The sequence below is a fragment of the Elgaria multicarinata genome, chromosome 14, assembly GCF_023053635.1.
Source record: "Elgaria multicarinata webbii isolate HBS135686 ecotype San Diego chromosome 14, rElgMul1.1.pri, whole genome shotgun sequence".
Classification (NCBI taxonomy): domain Eukaryota; kingdom Metazoa; phylum Chordata; class Lepidosauria; order Squamata; family Anguidae; genus Elgaria; species Elgaria multicarinata.
In genome coordinates, this window is record NC_086184.1 from 8,564,864 (window position 1) to 8,580,363 (window position 15,500).

At 41.7% G+C, this 15,500-nt stretch overlaps 1 protein-coding gene across 1 annotated transcript in view; it reads right to left on the bottom strand.

The window, feature by feature from the left end:
- Window positions 1-6,039: 6,039 nt before the first annotated feature.
- Window positions 6,040-15,500, bottom strand: part of FTO (FTO alpha-ketoglutarate dependent dioxygenase) — a 277,406-nt gene continuing 267,945 nt past the window's right edge. The window contains exon 9 of the mRNA XM_063141167.1: window positions 6,040-7,227. Coding sequence (XP_062997237.1) covers window positions 7,086-7,227 — 142 coding nt within the window. The 3' untranslated portion in view covers window positions 6,040-7,085. The remainder of the gene's footprint in view (window positions 7,228-15,500) is intronic.

Below are 15,500 nucleotides of genomic sequence, written 5' to 3' on the forward strand. Positions count from 1 at the left end.
GGGGTCCTATGAATGCTTCTTGGGGTAATGGCTAAGTATTAGAGCTTTTCCTTACTTTCTTTCCTCACTTTTCCTTGTCCACATCCCCTTCCCCCCCCCTTCCCTTATTCTTCCCCTTCCTATTCTTTTAAGGGGCTGTTTTACAACCAAGGCCTTACGTGTCAGTTTTTAGTGATTGCAATAAAATTGTTTTGGTCCTTAAATGTGTGTCTGTGGTTTATCTGGCTCGTCCCAGTTGTGGACAGGGCAGGGAGGTGGGCAACTTGGGAGTTCAGGATGTTTGGTCCAGGAATCTACCTTGCAGGGTTGTCAGGTGAATCCTGACTTCCTTTACAAGGTTTATCCCGGGATCGTCCAGTAAATGACACACAGGGGATCCCAGGAGCAGGCAGGGACAACCCTGGGACGATCCCGGGATAAACCTTAGGTCTAGCTAAGGCCTGAGACTCTTGTTATATCCCTTTGGAAATCCATTGGCAATTGGGGCATGCATCAGCCCAGCTTAATAGCCACACACACTCCCCCTGGCCCTATCCCCTTTCTGATCACCGATCATTGGATTGTTTCAGAGCAACGGTGCAGCTTTCCCCCATTCGAAACAGTTGAAATGTCTCTCCTAAGGCTTTAAGGAAAGGAAAGGAAAGGAAAGGAACCTCTCGTGCAAGCACTGAGTCATTACTGACTCTTGGAGGGACGCTGATGTTTTCTTGGCAGGCCTTATAGCGGGGTGGTTTGCCGTTGCCTTCCCCAGCCGTTATTACCTTTCCCCCAGCTAACTGGGTACTCATTTTACCTACCTCGGGAGGATGGAAGGCTGAGTCGACCCGAGCCGGCTGCCTAAAACCAGCTTCCGCTGGGATCGAACTCAGGCCATGGGGAGAGTTTCAGCTGCAGAAACTGCTGCTTTACCGCTCTGCGCCACACGAGGCTAAAATTAAAATGAGTTTTAAGCTAAAATATGCTGGTATTGGTCTTCCTTTTGCCTTTGGCCTCCACCCACCACAGGAATGCAACCCCTGAGGGCTTCTCCAAAATGGAATTCAACCCTCAGGCTGAGTGAGGTTCGACACTGCTACTTTAAATACATAACATACTTACACAAGTGATGCAGGTGTAAAGTTGGCATTCAGGCTTGAAATGTAGGATAGCATACCGAACGCAGGTTGAACACTTCACTGTTCAGAGGTACGGAGTTGCAAACAAACAAATGAAAAGCCACCAAACGGGGCAAGTTAAACCAAAGGCCAAATCACGCCCCACTGACAAGAGATCAAAGACCAAGTTGGCTTTATGAACATAGATATGTATCATGAAAGAAAAGAAAAGAAAAGACATGACCCAAATCCAGAGGCTTTCCGCTGCAAACCTTAAATAATTCCCTTTAGGACTCCCACCTTTGGACTAGTGAGATGATAAAGGGATTTCATTTTCTGCCATCAATTTCCTTCCGCTAATGTAAAATCAACTTTAGATCTGATTTCGTTGTTGTTATATAGAGACCAAAAGGAAGAAAAAAAGAAAAGACAAGACAAAAGAAGAGCCCCTTTGCCCTGAGCATTCGCATTTGTATTGGCTCCATGTTTAGTCGAGAGCTTTTTGTAAAATTGATGAATATTGTCTAAAGGCAAGTGCAGACAAGCAAACAGATCTGTATCTTCTGTAATCCATTTAGCCTGACACACATGTGCAGGGGACCAATTTCACTGCAATTCTTTCAGCGATGATGAAAAGTAAATGCGGGCAAAGTCATGAACTTCATTCTTGCAAGGGACCCGTTGCAATCTAATGAAAGTAACTAAACAAAAGCGTCTCTCCTCCACCTGACCCTGGTCTTCCTCATGGAGCAGGAGGACTCTTGAGTCAATCAACACACACCTGACAGAGGGCAGGCATTGAAAGGTTGCACTGGAATGCTTTTCTGGAGTGGGCAAAATGGCATGAGGCCAATTAATTGCTGTGAATCATACCATGATGTGTTCCCAAGGCCACGTCCACAGAATCCTGACTCTCAGTTGCTTGAGGGACTTGAGGACATACCCTGTAAGGCGTGCTTTAGGGTGGATTCCTGCATTGAGCGGGGGGGGGGGGTTGGACTCGATGGCCTTATAGGCCCCTTCCAACTCTACTATTCTATGATTCTATGTCAGGCAGAAGGAACTTGGGATGTTCAGTCTGGAGAAAAGGAGACTGAGGGGAGACGTATTAGCAGTGTTCAGATACATAAAGGGGTGCCACAGGAAAGGTGGTCAAGAACCATTTTCCATTGCCACAGAAATTAGGACCCAAAATAATGGGTATAAGTTATAGCTACTTGTTTTTGGTTGTTTGTTGATTCGTTCAGTCGCTTCCGACTCTTCGTGACTTCATGGACCAGCCCACGCCAGAGCTTTCTGTCGGCTGTCGCCACCCCCAGCTTCCCCAAGGTCAAGTCTGTCACCTCCAGAATATCCTCCATCCATCTTGCCCTTGGTCGGCCCCTCTTCCTTTTGCCTTCCACTTTCCCTAGCATCAGCCTCTTCTCCAGGGTATCCTGTCTTCTCATTATGTGGCCAAAGTACTTCCGTTTTGCCTTTAATACCATTCCCTCAAGTGAGCAATCTGGCTTTATTTCCTGGAGTATGGACTGGTTGGATCTTCTTGCAGTCCAAGGCACTCTCAGAATTTTCCTCCAACACCACAGTTCAAAAGCATCTATCTTCCTTCGCTCAGCTTTCCTTATGGTCCAGCTCTCGCAGCCATAGGTTACTACGGGGAATACCATTGCTTTAACTATGCGGACCTTTGTTGTCAGTGTGGTGTCTCTGCTCTTAACTATTTTATCAAGATTTGTCATTGCTCTCCTCCCAAGAAGTAAACGTCTTCTGATTTCCTGGCTGCAGTCAGCGTCTGCAGTAATCTTTGCGCCCAGAAATACAAAGTCTGTCACTGCCTCCACGTTTTCTCCCTCGATTTGCCAGTTATCAATCAAGCTGTTGCCATAATCTTGGTTTTTTTGAGGTTTAACAGCAACCCAGCTTTTGCACTTTCTTCTTTCACCTTCGTCATAAGGCTCCTCAGCTCTTCCTCGCTTTCAGCCATCAATGTGGTGTCATCTGCAGATTTTGATTAAATAGAAGGAAAAACTTCCTGACAGTAAAATCTGTTCAACAATGGAACAATCTTCCTATGGAGGTCATGGGCTCTCCACCTCTGGAGGTTTTAAGGAAAAGGCTGGACAGCCACCTCTCATGGATGGTTTAATTGGTTTTCCTGCACATTGCAGAGGGTTGGACTAGATTATCTTTGTGGTCCCTTCCAACTCCACAATTCTATGATTCTAAGACTAGCACTGAGAGAGTAAATAGGAATGTATGACAAATTCTTTTCAGATTATGTTTGACCAGAATTTACTCAGTTCGCATCTCCTGTACCTGAACACAATATGCGATCCAAGTCTCTACCTTTTCTAAGGTTGTGATGCAGTATGTGGGATGAAACATAATGCATTTGAAAAATTGAATGCATTTGAGAAATACGCATAAAAAAGTGGGTAGTTTTGAAAGAAATGCACACAAACCTTCTTTAATCAATGGGAACAAATGCATATATTTGAATATATATACACGTACTCACATACACACACACACTATCGATGCATACATTTTGGGGGGAAATTGCATGAAAAAAATGCACAAATTTTCCTGAGTGGTGGTGGGTGAAGAAGAACCCTCACAACTGTGGTACTGATACGAGTCACAACAAGCTTCAAGGTGAAAACTTGACAAGTTTTGCCAGGTCGCAAAACCGTAAGAGTAAGGCATTGTCCCAGCATTCTGTTCCAAGTGAAGATCACAGCCAGATGGTATTTCAAGTTGCTTTGGGCTGAAACATTTGGCCTAGACTTGTTGGCATATTTGGAAAGGTAAAAACAAGCCCTACATATCTTCGTGATCTTTCTTTTAAAAAAGAAAACCAGAGCCAGTTAAAGTGGCAGTGATGGTTTTCTTACAGTTAAAGAAACGAAATGAAAGAAGGCCTGCAACTCTCTGCTTTCCCACATCAATGGTGCCCCTACACACATTTTAAAAGAAATTTAACCACCCCTAAAGTCTCCGAAAATACCACACACACATACACACAGAATTGAAGTAGATGAATAGCACCATGAAAAGGGGGGAGCGGGTATTTTCAGCCAAGCTATAGTTTTAAGTTCAAAGTAGGGAGTTCTGCAAAAGTTCAGATCAAACCAGAACCTTGGATAGCTCAAAGGAGAACTTGGGCTGGAGAATTAGATGCAAGGTCAGCGACCTGAAATGTTGCTCCAGCAGTGAAATGCTGCTTCAACAGTGAAATGTTGCTTCAGCGGTGGTTCACATGTTATCTGAAGCTGAAACATGGCCATTGCTCAGTCTGGGACATTAGGGTTGGGACGGTGGCTCTGGTGCAGCTTCTGGGCTTGAGTCCTACAGCTCTTAGGATGGTGGAAATGCATTTATACTGACCATATCTTATTTTAATATATCATTTTAATATAATGTTAAGTTTATGTTTAACGCATAAAGAATGTGGATAGGGAGAATTTTTTTCTCCCTATCTAGGGTCATCCCATGAAGATGATTGGTGGGAGATTCAGGACAAATAAAAGGAAGTTCTTCTTCTCACTGTGCATAGTTAAATTATGGAATTCACTACCACTACTGGCCACCAATTTGGATGGCTTTAAAAGGGGGTTGGATAAATTCCTGGAGAAGGCTACCAATGGCTACTAGCCCTGATGGTTATGTGCTACCTCCAGTATCTGAAGCAGTAAGCCTGTGTGCACCAGTTGCTGGGGAACATGGGTAGGAGAGTGCTGCTGCACCATGTCTTGCGTTCTTGGTCCCTGGCCGATGGCTGGTTGGCCACTGTGTGAACAGAGTGCTGAACCAGATGGACCCTCAGGCTGATCCAGCATGGCTCGTCTTATGTTCCTATGTTCTTATGCAATTGTATTTTTTTATATTTGTAGATTTGTATCTTGTTCCCTTCCATGGGTAGACTTGGTTTATAAATATTTCAGGGTGCAATCCTGTGCATATTTAGTCAAGAAAAAAAAGTCTTACAAGTCCCAGCACTCCCTAGCAAGCATTTCATTTCTCCCTAACCTCATTGCTTACAATTTAAAACCCTCATTTCTATATATCGTATTTCTTCGATTCTAAGACGCCATTACTTCTAAGACGCTCACTAATTTCAGTACCACCAACAGAAAAAAAGCTTTGATTCTAAGAAATAATAAATGCACCCGCAATGTTTATATGTTTATATGGGGAAAAAAGTATGTCTTAGAATCAAAGAAATACATACATATATATCTCATAGTATCATAGAATAGCAGAGTTGGAAGGGGTCTATAAGGTCATCGAGTCCAACCCCCTGCTCAATGCAGGAATCTACCCTAAAGCATCCCTGACAGATGGTTGTCTAGCTGCCTCCTGAAGGCCTCTAGTGTGGGAGAGCCCACAACCTCCCTAGGTAATGTGTGTGTGTGTGTGTGTGTGTGTGCGTGCGTGTGCGCGCGCATGGCAATCTAGGATAACATTTCATTTATCTGATGAAGAAGAGTCCAGGCCACAAACGCTTGTGCCATAATAAATATGTTAGTCCTTAAGATGCCACTAGACTACTTCATTGCTTTTTAGCAATATGGATATATATTGCAATCTACAGACTGCAAAGTAAATTGAAGAAAACCTGACAAGCTTTTCACAAAGTACTACTAGAAGATACACCTGTCTTTTAACAAAATCCATGATAGTCAGTTACTAGGCTGCAGATGCAAAAGGAAATATATATTGCTAAATAAATAAATGAATAATCAGTAGACTCCCCCCCTCTTTCCTTTCTTCCTTACAGAAGACTTTCTATTTCCATACAAACATCCTTGATGTTGCATTTGCTAGTACTCTTTATGGGTGTCAAACGGATTTTGCCACTGTGAATATTACGGCTTTCAACAATGCTTAATTAAAACAGAAATTTAATCATAAACCAACAGTAAAAGAAACACAGTTGCTTTGTTCTTCATGTAACCACTTCAGTTTCTTTCGATCCATCGTGTTTTGTTGAAAGGCAATTGGCTTCATCATGATGGAGGGGAGCTGCCTTTTCTATTCTTTTTTTTTCCCTTCCCCAAGCAGGATCTTCCTCATCGTCTAGAAAACGGGCTTATATTGCAATCTCGAAGAAATTACAATGATCCAAATGCATGTGGGACCTGATGGTTAAAAGCCTGCCGATATAAACTGTGGCATTACATTCAGTGAAGTGAAAGCAAATAGGTTCAGTGTTCTAATGCAAGATTGGAGATCCATTTTTTTAAAAAAAATCTGTTTGACAAAATAACATATATGTTCATATAGGGCAGGTGTGTTGAACCTCCAGACTATGGGCCAAATCCACCGTGCCCGGGGTCCCAACGTGGCCCTCTGGGGGTTGCTAGATGGGGATGCCCCCTTCCCTGGCCCCAACCTTTTTTCCACGACCCCAGGTACAGAGCTACCTGTGTTGGCAATTGAATCTTCCTTCTACATTGGCAATGGGACAGCATCCTTTACCACACCTGAAGGCAGCAGGTTTGCACAGGAGCTGGTCCTATATATATCTTCTCAAAAATAAGCCTCACTGGGATCAAAGGGGCTAATTCTCAGGTAAGTGTGCATAGGATTGCAACAGAAGGCAGCTTTAGTGCTTTCACGGATTACTAGATAGCGTTTTCCTGTGTTGCTTTGTTTATCATCTGAAAGAAAAAACGTACACCATTTACGCTAAAATAATTTGTAATTGGTTTTTCATTTCACACAGCCCATCTGAAACCCAGCATGGTGCTGCTTGCTTTTCCAAATTCAAAACAAACCACAAATAATCTTTCTTTCATGTTCTTGTGCCTCTGATGTACATTTTACTTAATTTCTTAACTGATGATTCCTCTGGAATATTACTTACTCCGGAATAATTCCATTGGCTGTTTTGTTTTCTTAGAGAGATCTAGTCCCTCTTACAGAACAAATGTCTTTGCAAAAGACTAGCAATGAATTGTTGGCCAATTTAAAATGAAAGTTCTCCTTCTAGACTCCCAGGATACTTTGCAGTTCAATGATTATATCTTCAAGATTGAACGGGAGTGGCATGGAAGCATCTTCTTGCCAGTAGGGATGGCATTCTGGCTTCTCATCGTCTGGTAAACGCTCTGAAAGTGGTGAATGGCACCTAAAACCAGAAAGATTAGAAATGAGTTATTGGAAGCATTTGGTGATCTAATTTCGCACGATATTTTCCCATTAATAAAAAGAAACAAAAACGATTCATTAGACAAAACGGTTTAGGTCCAGATTTAGTCATGCTTAGGGTAAAGCCACTGAAATCAATTGGACAAGTTCGTCATGACTAACTTCTGCCCCAAGAGTTCACTCTAATGGGTTCACAAGCTGAATATGAGCCACCAATGTCATGTAGCTGCAAAAAATGGAAATGCTACTTTGGGCTGCGTTAATAAAAGCATAGCTTCCAAATCGCGTGAGGTATTGGTTCCCCTCTATTCGGCACTGGTTACACTTGAGTAGTGCGTTCAGTTCTGTGCACTACATGATGCAGACAAGCTTTAGGGGGTTCAGAGGAGGACAACGAAGCCCTATGAGGAGAAACTGAAAGAACTAGGCATGTTTAGTCTGGAGAAGAGAAGATTGAGGGAAGACTTGATAGTGCTCTTCAAATACTTGAAAGGTTGTCATAGAGAGGAGGGCCAAGATGTCTTTTCGATCATCCCAGAGTGCAGGACGAGGAATAATGGGCTCAAGTTACAGGAAGCCAGATTCCCTTGGGACATCAGGAAAAGCTTGCTGACTGTAAGAGCAGTATGACAATGGAACCAATGACCAAGGGAGGTTGTGGGCTCTCCCACACTAGAGGTGTTCAAGAGGCAGTGGACAGCCATCTGTCAGGAATGCTTTAATGTGGATTCCAGCATTGAGCAGGGAGTTGGACTCAATGGTCTTGTAGGCCCCTTCCAACTCTACTATTCCAGAATTCTTAATAAAGCGATGGACAAATTTGTTAATTTTGGTTTATCTCAGTTTCTCATTTTTCCAATCTTAAGTTTGGCTCATGCTAAATGTGGACAATTTTATTTTAAAAGTTCACACGAACATTCATGGATGGTTTTGTATGCATTTCTCCAAACATGTGCATTTTTGTACACAATTTGCCCAATATATGCATTTTTTGCAAGCAGTTGTCCTAATACAATGCATTATAATGTTATTTTCATAAATTGGTCTGCAGTTTTCCCTATTAAATATATTTTTGTAGCCATTCTTTGCCTTGGAATTTCAGAGTTACGTGAATTTTGAAGGATAACTCATTTTCAATCCAAGTATTGTTTGGAATGTGAAAAATTCGGTAAATTCCATTAAAATGAGAACCGAACACATTTCTCCCCCAACCCTATTCTAAGCATGACTACATCTGGATACATCCCAATTATTGTCCACTTAATGTAAAGTCACAAGCTTCCCCCACACCCTGTCTTCCGATGCAGGCTTTCGGTTTCTTAGAGGGATCTTTGAGAAAGCCAATCACAAAGAAAATTCAGTTAGCACACCTTTTGATGGTGAATTATTTTTTCATTAACTCAAGGCTTATTTGAAGTAGGTGCTTTATGCCATTGCTTGTGGGTTTTGTGTGTGATATTACTAGATTATTGAGAGAGATTAAACCAAATTTACTGCATTAAGGTCGCAGGATAGATTAAACAATATCACAGGATGTGGTTTGTAAATCTGAGAGATTTACAAGTCCATCAGCTTTGGAGAAAGTAGCAAAAAGTAAGGGCTGCTGTTGAAAGATGCAGATGAAGGTTAATAACAATTTCCGCTGATGAATAGATGGGCAAAACTTCAACGAAATTAAATTAAGAGGTTAGCGTCTGCTTAGTCCCCAGAGAAACCCTTTGAATTACAGTGTTTCTTATTAAATGGATTCTTCATCAATAGTAGTGAGAAGCCTAATTAGAATAAGCAGTGAAAGCGGCACAGGAAGATTTTATGAGTAGTAAACCGACACATCTCATAAGATTACTATGTAATAAAGAATGCCAGTTATTTGCCCTGCATTAGGAAATTTGTAGCAATTCAGTGTTTTCGGTTTCAGATTTAAGTTTGTTTTTTGTTTTATATAGAAAAAAAAATTACTTGCAACTGGTTAATTAGGTAATGTTCGAATAAATTGAAAAGCTGAAGTGACCTACGTATTATTATAGTATGTTCAGCAAATTAAAAAAACACACAGAAATGAGTATTTTTAATAGCTCATTTAGGGTCTGTGTATGCTTTAAGTGGTTATACAGGCCTTTATAACTAATATTAGGTTGTAGACTATATAAAGCTGCATTCTTTATAGTCTAGCTTCTTCATTGAAAGAGAACAGCATAAGCAAATAGGAGACCACTCAGAAAGAAAATCTGAATTGGGCAAAATATAAGGTATACAAGAGTTCTATATTTTTCTATGTATGAAAACAATTAAGAACATTAAATGAAATCAGCATGTACAATTTAGTTCAACCATCTTGACCTAAAAAGGTAATACTTACATCAGATGACACAAATATAACTTTTTTTTGCATAGGAGTTGGGCAGTGCAAGATAAGACGTACTTTAAACCCCACTTCTGTATCTGCCAAGGATGTGCCCCAACAATTAACCGATTAATGCTTTCAGCACTGCTAAAATGATTAACACACACACAACTCCTTGGACACTTCCCTTCCCTGACCCCTCTGAGGAAAGAATGAAAGAGAACCCAGACGAAAGGGGTCATCTTCCCTCTTGGGAATTATTGATGGCAGCAGAAAACCCAAGAGAAAACATACTTCAACTTTACACCCATGTCGGTGTGCGGTTAATTGCGGCTGTAGCCTTCCCATGCACTCAATCCATCGTACATTACAACGCAAGGACAGTATTAACACGTAACATTCCTATATATCTTCAGCTCGCCACATCAGTCCGTGATAATAGCATCTGTTAACATGCACTAAGCACTATTATGTAGCACATCACTTCATAAATAATAAGATTAACCGACCTCGGGCCCTCGGAGAAGAGTAATGTGTTCAAATGTTCTCATTATTTATTTAAAACAAGAATTAAAGGAACACAACACTACTTTTGACAATCCTCTTAGCATAAATATTAAACTGTTTGCATTGATAAGCTCTGCCATGCAGGCGAACAGTGAATTGGTTGTGCAGGCCAGCTCAAAAGAGTTGTTGAGCAAACGCGGTTTAGCGTAGAGTTTCTCAGTGGTGCTTTACTGATTTTGCAGCCTGGTGTTGGAGATTCCCCACCGCCACCACCAAATGGAAAAAGTACCACCGTTAATATGCCAACAAGTCTGGAGCTAACTACAGCCTCTAACAAGAAGTTTGCCTCATGTTCTGTCTTGGTTATAGAAGAATGGTATACCATTGGCTAGATATTCCAGGAGAAGCTTTTAAGTTTGAAGGGGTTCAAACGCACGTTCACATTTCATGCCAATCTAAAGTTCTATGATTGAGATTCCTCCGGCGTCAGAAGCCCATGGGGGCGGCAACAAAGAGCACAGCCTTTTCAGTGGTGGTACCCATTCTGTGGAATGCCCTCCTGATTGAGATTTGCCAAACCCAACACTTTATGATGTTAGGCACAATTTGCTACCACAAGACGTAGTGAAGACCACCAATGTGGCTGGCTTTAAAAGAGGGGTAGACAAATTCCTGGAGGAGGCGGCTTTCAATGGCTACTAGTCCTGATGGTTTTATGCTACCTCCAGTATCAGAGGCAGTATGCCTACATAAACCAGTTCCTAGGCAACATGGGTGGGAGTATGCTATTGTACGTATGTCCTACTTATGGGTTTCCCGTGGGCAGCTGGTCGGCCACTGCATTAACAGAATGCTGGCCTAGATGGACCCTTGGTTTGATCCGGCATGGCTCTTCTTATGATGGTTTTGAAAGGCTGTCAGCAGATAAACATTTATCTTCTGATAAACATGAATATGTTGCAGCTGTTTTCCTTTCACTGTGTCTTCATTTCATGGGGGGGGTGGATTTGCTTTTACTGTATTATATTTTATTATTCTAAGCCACTTTGAGTTTCTTTTTGGGGGGGGAAGTGTGTTTAAGTTTAAAAAAGAAAGAAAGAGAGAAAGAGAGAGGGAGGGAGGGCGGAATGGTACTTGCGATGCATGGTGGTAAAAAAGAAGCACTGAACTTGGAAATAGCTAATTCACATCTATGATAGCTAATCCACATCTCCAGCTAATTCTCATCTCCAGGTGTTCTTAAGGCTAGACACGATCTTTCGGCCTCATCCCCACTATGGATACTGATAATACTGACCTACTCCATAAACCAGATGTCACATTTATGATTGGAGGAGCCTGCGTAAGAACATAATAGCTCATCTGGATCAGACAGAAGGTCCGTATAGACACACAAGTACCCGAAATGAATGCAGCTCACTGCCCGTCCAACACAAAAAATCCACCCCTGGTTACCTCAACCTTTCTTCATTTCAGCTGTAACATTTAGGGTGGCGGCTGTGTGTGTGTGTGTATGTCATTTTGTTGCTGCTATTGTAAACAATCGGGACTCCGGTGATTTGTGCTGGGTGGAAGCCATTTGAATTTCCCATAATGCCCCAATGCAGTGTCACTCTGGGGTAGTGTGGGAAATTAAAATGGCAGCTGTCCAGTATTGAACATCAGTGTGTGTGTGTGTGTGTGTGTGTGTGTGTGTGTAAATTAGTAATGGACCCAGGGAAGGAGGTCCATTACTGGCTTTTTTTTTTTTGAAGGACTATGAAATTCCAACATGGCTGAAGTAGCTTGGAAACAGCACCTACTGCAACTACTCCCATGCCACTGAGGTAACATCAGACAAGGCCCCTACTGTGAGGTAGTAATGTGATCCCAACCAGACCAGTTCAGACTGCTCCACCACCTCAAGATGTTACCACTTCATTTTGCTACACGTGTCGACCGGGCCTAAGATGGCTACTCTTCTAGAAGCTGGAGGAGACAGCTGGTTATTTCCTCTGTGCCTTTTCTTACATTTAGATGATGGGGGCTGTCAAATACATTAGGAGACACTGGTCACGATGCTAAAATTAACCACTTTAGCTAAAGTGTGTGTTAATTATGGGTATGCAAGCAGTCAATAAAAGGTTAATGCAAGAGTCAAAGGGATAAATTTATTTCGGGATTGCATCACTCAAGAGACTTAAAGACTAACATTATGCTTGGTGTTTTCAATCAATAGGTTTTATACTAATGTGCTAACCATTTATTTTAAAACATTATTCTTCCACCCCCACTTTCTGCCCCCTCCCTGGCTAACATCTGCAGCTAATAAAGAGGAGAAACAATCGGGTATTTCTCTCCCCCCCCCTCCCCCATGTTGACAAATAGTTCTCGGTGTACATTTTAGAATTCTGGGTCTCGGTCATTGCCCCATTTTTGCTCACAATATAGATCCATTGAGTTAGCTTAGGGCCTTAGCTAGACCTAAGGATTATCCCAGGCAAATGGAGGGGTCATCCCTGCCTGCTCCCAGTATCCCGTGTGTCATTTGTATGCACAGGGATGATCCCAGGACGATCCCGGGATATAGGCCTGGTCTAGCCATGGCCTCAGTCTCTAAGGACACAATCTTATGGATGTTTAGACAGAAAAAAAGTCCTACAACTTCCTGCATTCCCCAGCCAAGCATGTGTTGGATCCTGGAATGGATCTTGGTTATGTTTTCCATTGCTTTGTTAATTGCTGAGGATCTGGAAGAACAGAGGACTCAGCAGAAACTTAAAGGTCAACTCTACACCTGGACATTGAGTGTCATAATTGAATAATTGTCTAACTGATTGTCTTCAATTAAGGGTTGCAAGGAGTTGCATCATTGTACAGGTTGTCTATAAAAGTAAAAATGTTTTGCATGTTATTTCTGTCCCTTACCCAACTTGATGTGAGCTGTATTGACTGACCGTTTGTAAGTATTTGTATCTGTACTGCCATAACTAAATTATATATTTATTTGCCAGTAAAAGGCTTATTTTAACCTACATGAATCTTTGTTGTAATTCACGTCTTTGCTGTCTCTTGGCTGAGAACCGCTGCAATCTCTGCTAGTCTCTGGAAGGCCCAGACAGAGACTTAACACAAAAGGTTATGTGCCAGAATCCCAGTCTGTGCCATAACTCAACAGCATGTTGGGAGTTGTAGGATTGTGGTCCAAGAGCGCAATGTTACAGGTCTGCAAGAGCCAGGAAGGGTGAGTGTGTGCAGAAGAATGGGGGCATTTGCCTACCTTTTTACATAGGAAGCTGCCTTATACTGAGTCAGACTGTGGGTCTATCTAGCCCAGTATTGTTAACACTGACTGGCAGCAGCTCTCCAGGGTTTCAGGCAGGATTATTTTCCTCGTCCTCCCTGGAGAAGCTGGGGGTCGAACCTGGGATCTTCTGCATGCAAAACATTGAGACATGGCCCCCTCCCTTCACACTGAGCTATGGCTGCCCCCCTTTTAACATTTATAGCTAGAGGAGCCTAAAAATTTGGAGCAAGATTTCAGATGAGTCCTCCATTCCTGTTGAACCACACTTAACTTGGATTGTGTGTTCTTATGGGACATGAAGATTCAGTAGGATAAAACATGTCTAGCTAGGAATGGGTACATCTGTCAGTTTCACTTTCTTCTGCATTTTTTTAAAAAAAATCTCAAGTTCTTTTTCTCCTGAATATTAAGAACGTTGTGAATTTTGGCAAATTCTTATCAGAACTGAACTGAACTTCTCTCTCATCTGCACCAGCTAAATTTAATCAGTACAGCTATTCCCAACATAGAGATGACGTTCCTGCTTGCCATACAGCTTTTGAAGTTGAGGAGCCTATCAGGAAAAAATCATAAATATAGTTGAATACACAGGGATTCAAAGCCAGGCTTTTAAATTCTAAGTACTCAGACTAATTGGAAAATCAGTCAGTTTCAGTTTTATTTTTGTCCTAAATACTTTGCAATTTTGGGTATATTCTAATCAAAACCGAACTGAAAAAAATTCTCACCCATCTAACATGATAACCTGGGTTGAAAGTGAAAGGAAGGAAGGGAAAGACAGTGTGGTATAGTGGTTAGGTTGTTGGATTGGGGACTCAGGAAACCTGAGTTCCAGTCCCCACTGAGCCATGAAGCTCACTGGGTGACTCTGGGTTAGTCACTGATTCTCAGCCTAACTTACCTTAAAGGGTTGTTGTGAAGATAAAATGGAGAGGAAGAGGAAAATGTAGCTGCCTTTAGCTCCTTGGAAGAAAGCAGGGCATAAATGCTTTTTATACTGTATTTTGTAATTGTGCTTTTAACCTGTTGGTTGTTTTATTGTGGTTTTTGTGAACCGCCCAGAGAGCTTTGACTATTGGGAGGTATAAAAATGTAATAAATAAATAAAACAAATAAATAAATAAATGTACCAAACAATAATAAAAAGAAAGAGGTTTGCTGCTCAACATGGAGGGCACAGCTATTATGACTCTAACCAATTTAACAAATTAAGATACACCTAATTTTTATCCTTTCCTCTTTTATTCTTCTCCATTGTTTGTTCACAGTAGCTGTTAACATGTGAAAATTTATGGCAACCAATTAAGGTTTAGGGCCCTCAAGTAGTAGACAGAGAACTATTTTATATCCCAGGTCTATTTGTCACCATGTCAGTTACATAACAGCCGTGATGAATGAGCTACCTTGACAACCCAACAGTTAGGACTTTGTGACCTCTGATCCCGGTCACATGATAGGGTCACCTGAAACTCACTTTGCTCCTACCTGACCGCATGCAACAATATAGAGGTCAAATGGCTCGGGTGATTATATGTATCATGTCTGAGGTGGCCCAGTTATACGCTGGAGGGTATTGGCCGTGTTGAATTCCGCAGCTCTGTTGCACAAAAGCTGTAGAACAACTTCAGAAATGCGCCCAACAAAGGGGATATGATTTCAAAGGAGGATAAAGTAACTTTCCTCACCGCTTGCTAGAAAGGATGCAGTGTTCTTCCACAGCAACAATGAAAACAAAACACATTGGATGGAACGGTGACTCTACCGCTGGGATTTCGTTTATGCCTTTCCCTCGGTGTAATAAGAATTCTAGGATGGGGCAAAGATACCCAACAACATCTCTTCCCCGTTTGTCCCAGGAAGCTGTTATAAAAAGTCCAAGGCTCAAGCTGCAAAACGTATGAACTTGATTACTTTATTTATTTATTCCAGTTATATACTGCCCATTTGCCGAAAATCACGGGGCGGTTTTCAAGACAAAACTTAACACCAAAAAAATGCAGTAACATAATAAAACGTAAGATAAAACCATATATTTAAAAGAGAATGAAATGAAAGTAGGAACCTAATAAAAGCCAGGAGTAGTGCAAAGATCGAAAAACGCACTAACACATTTATT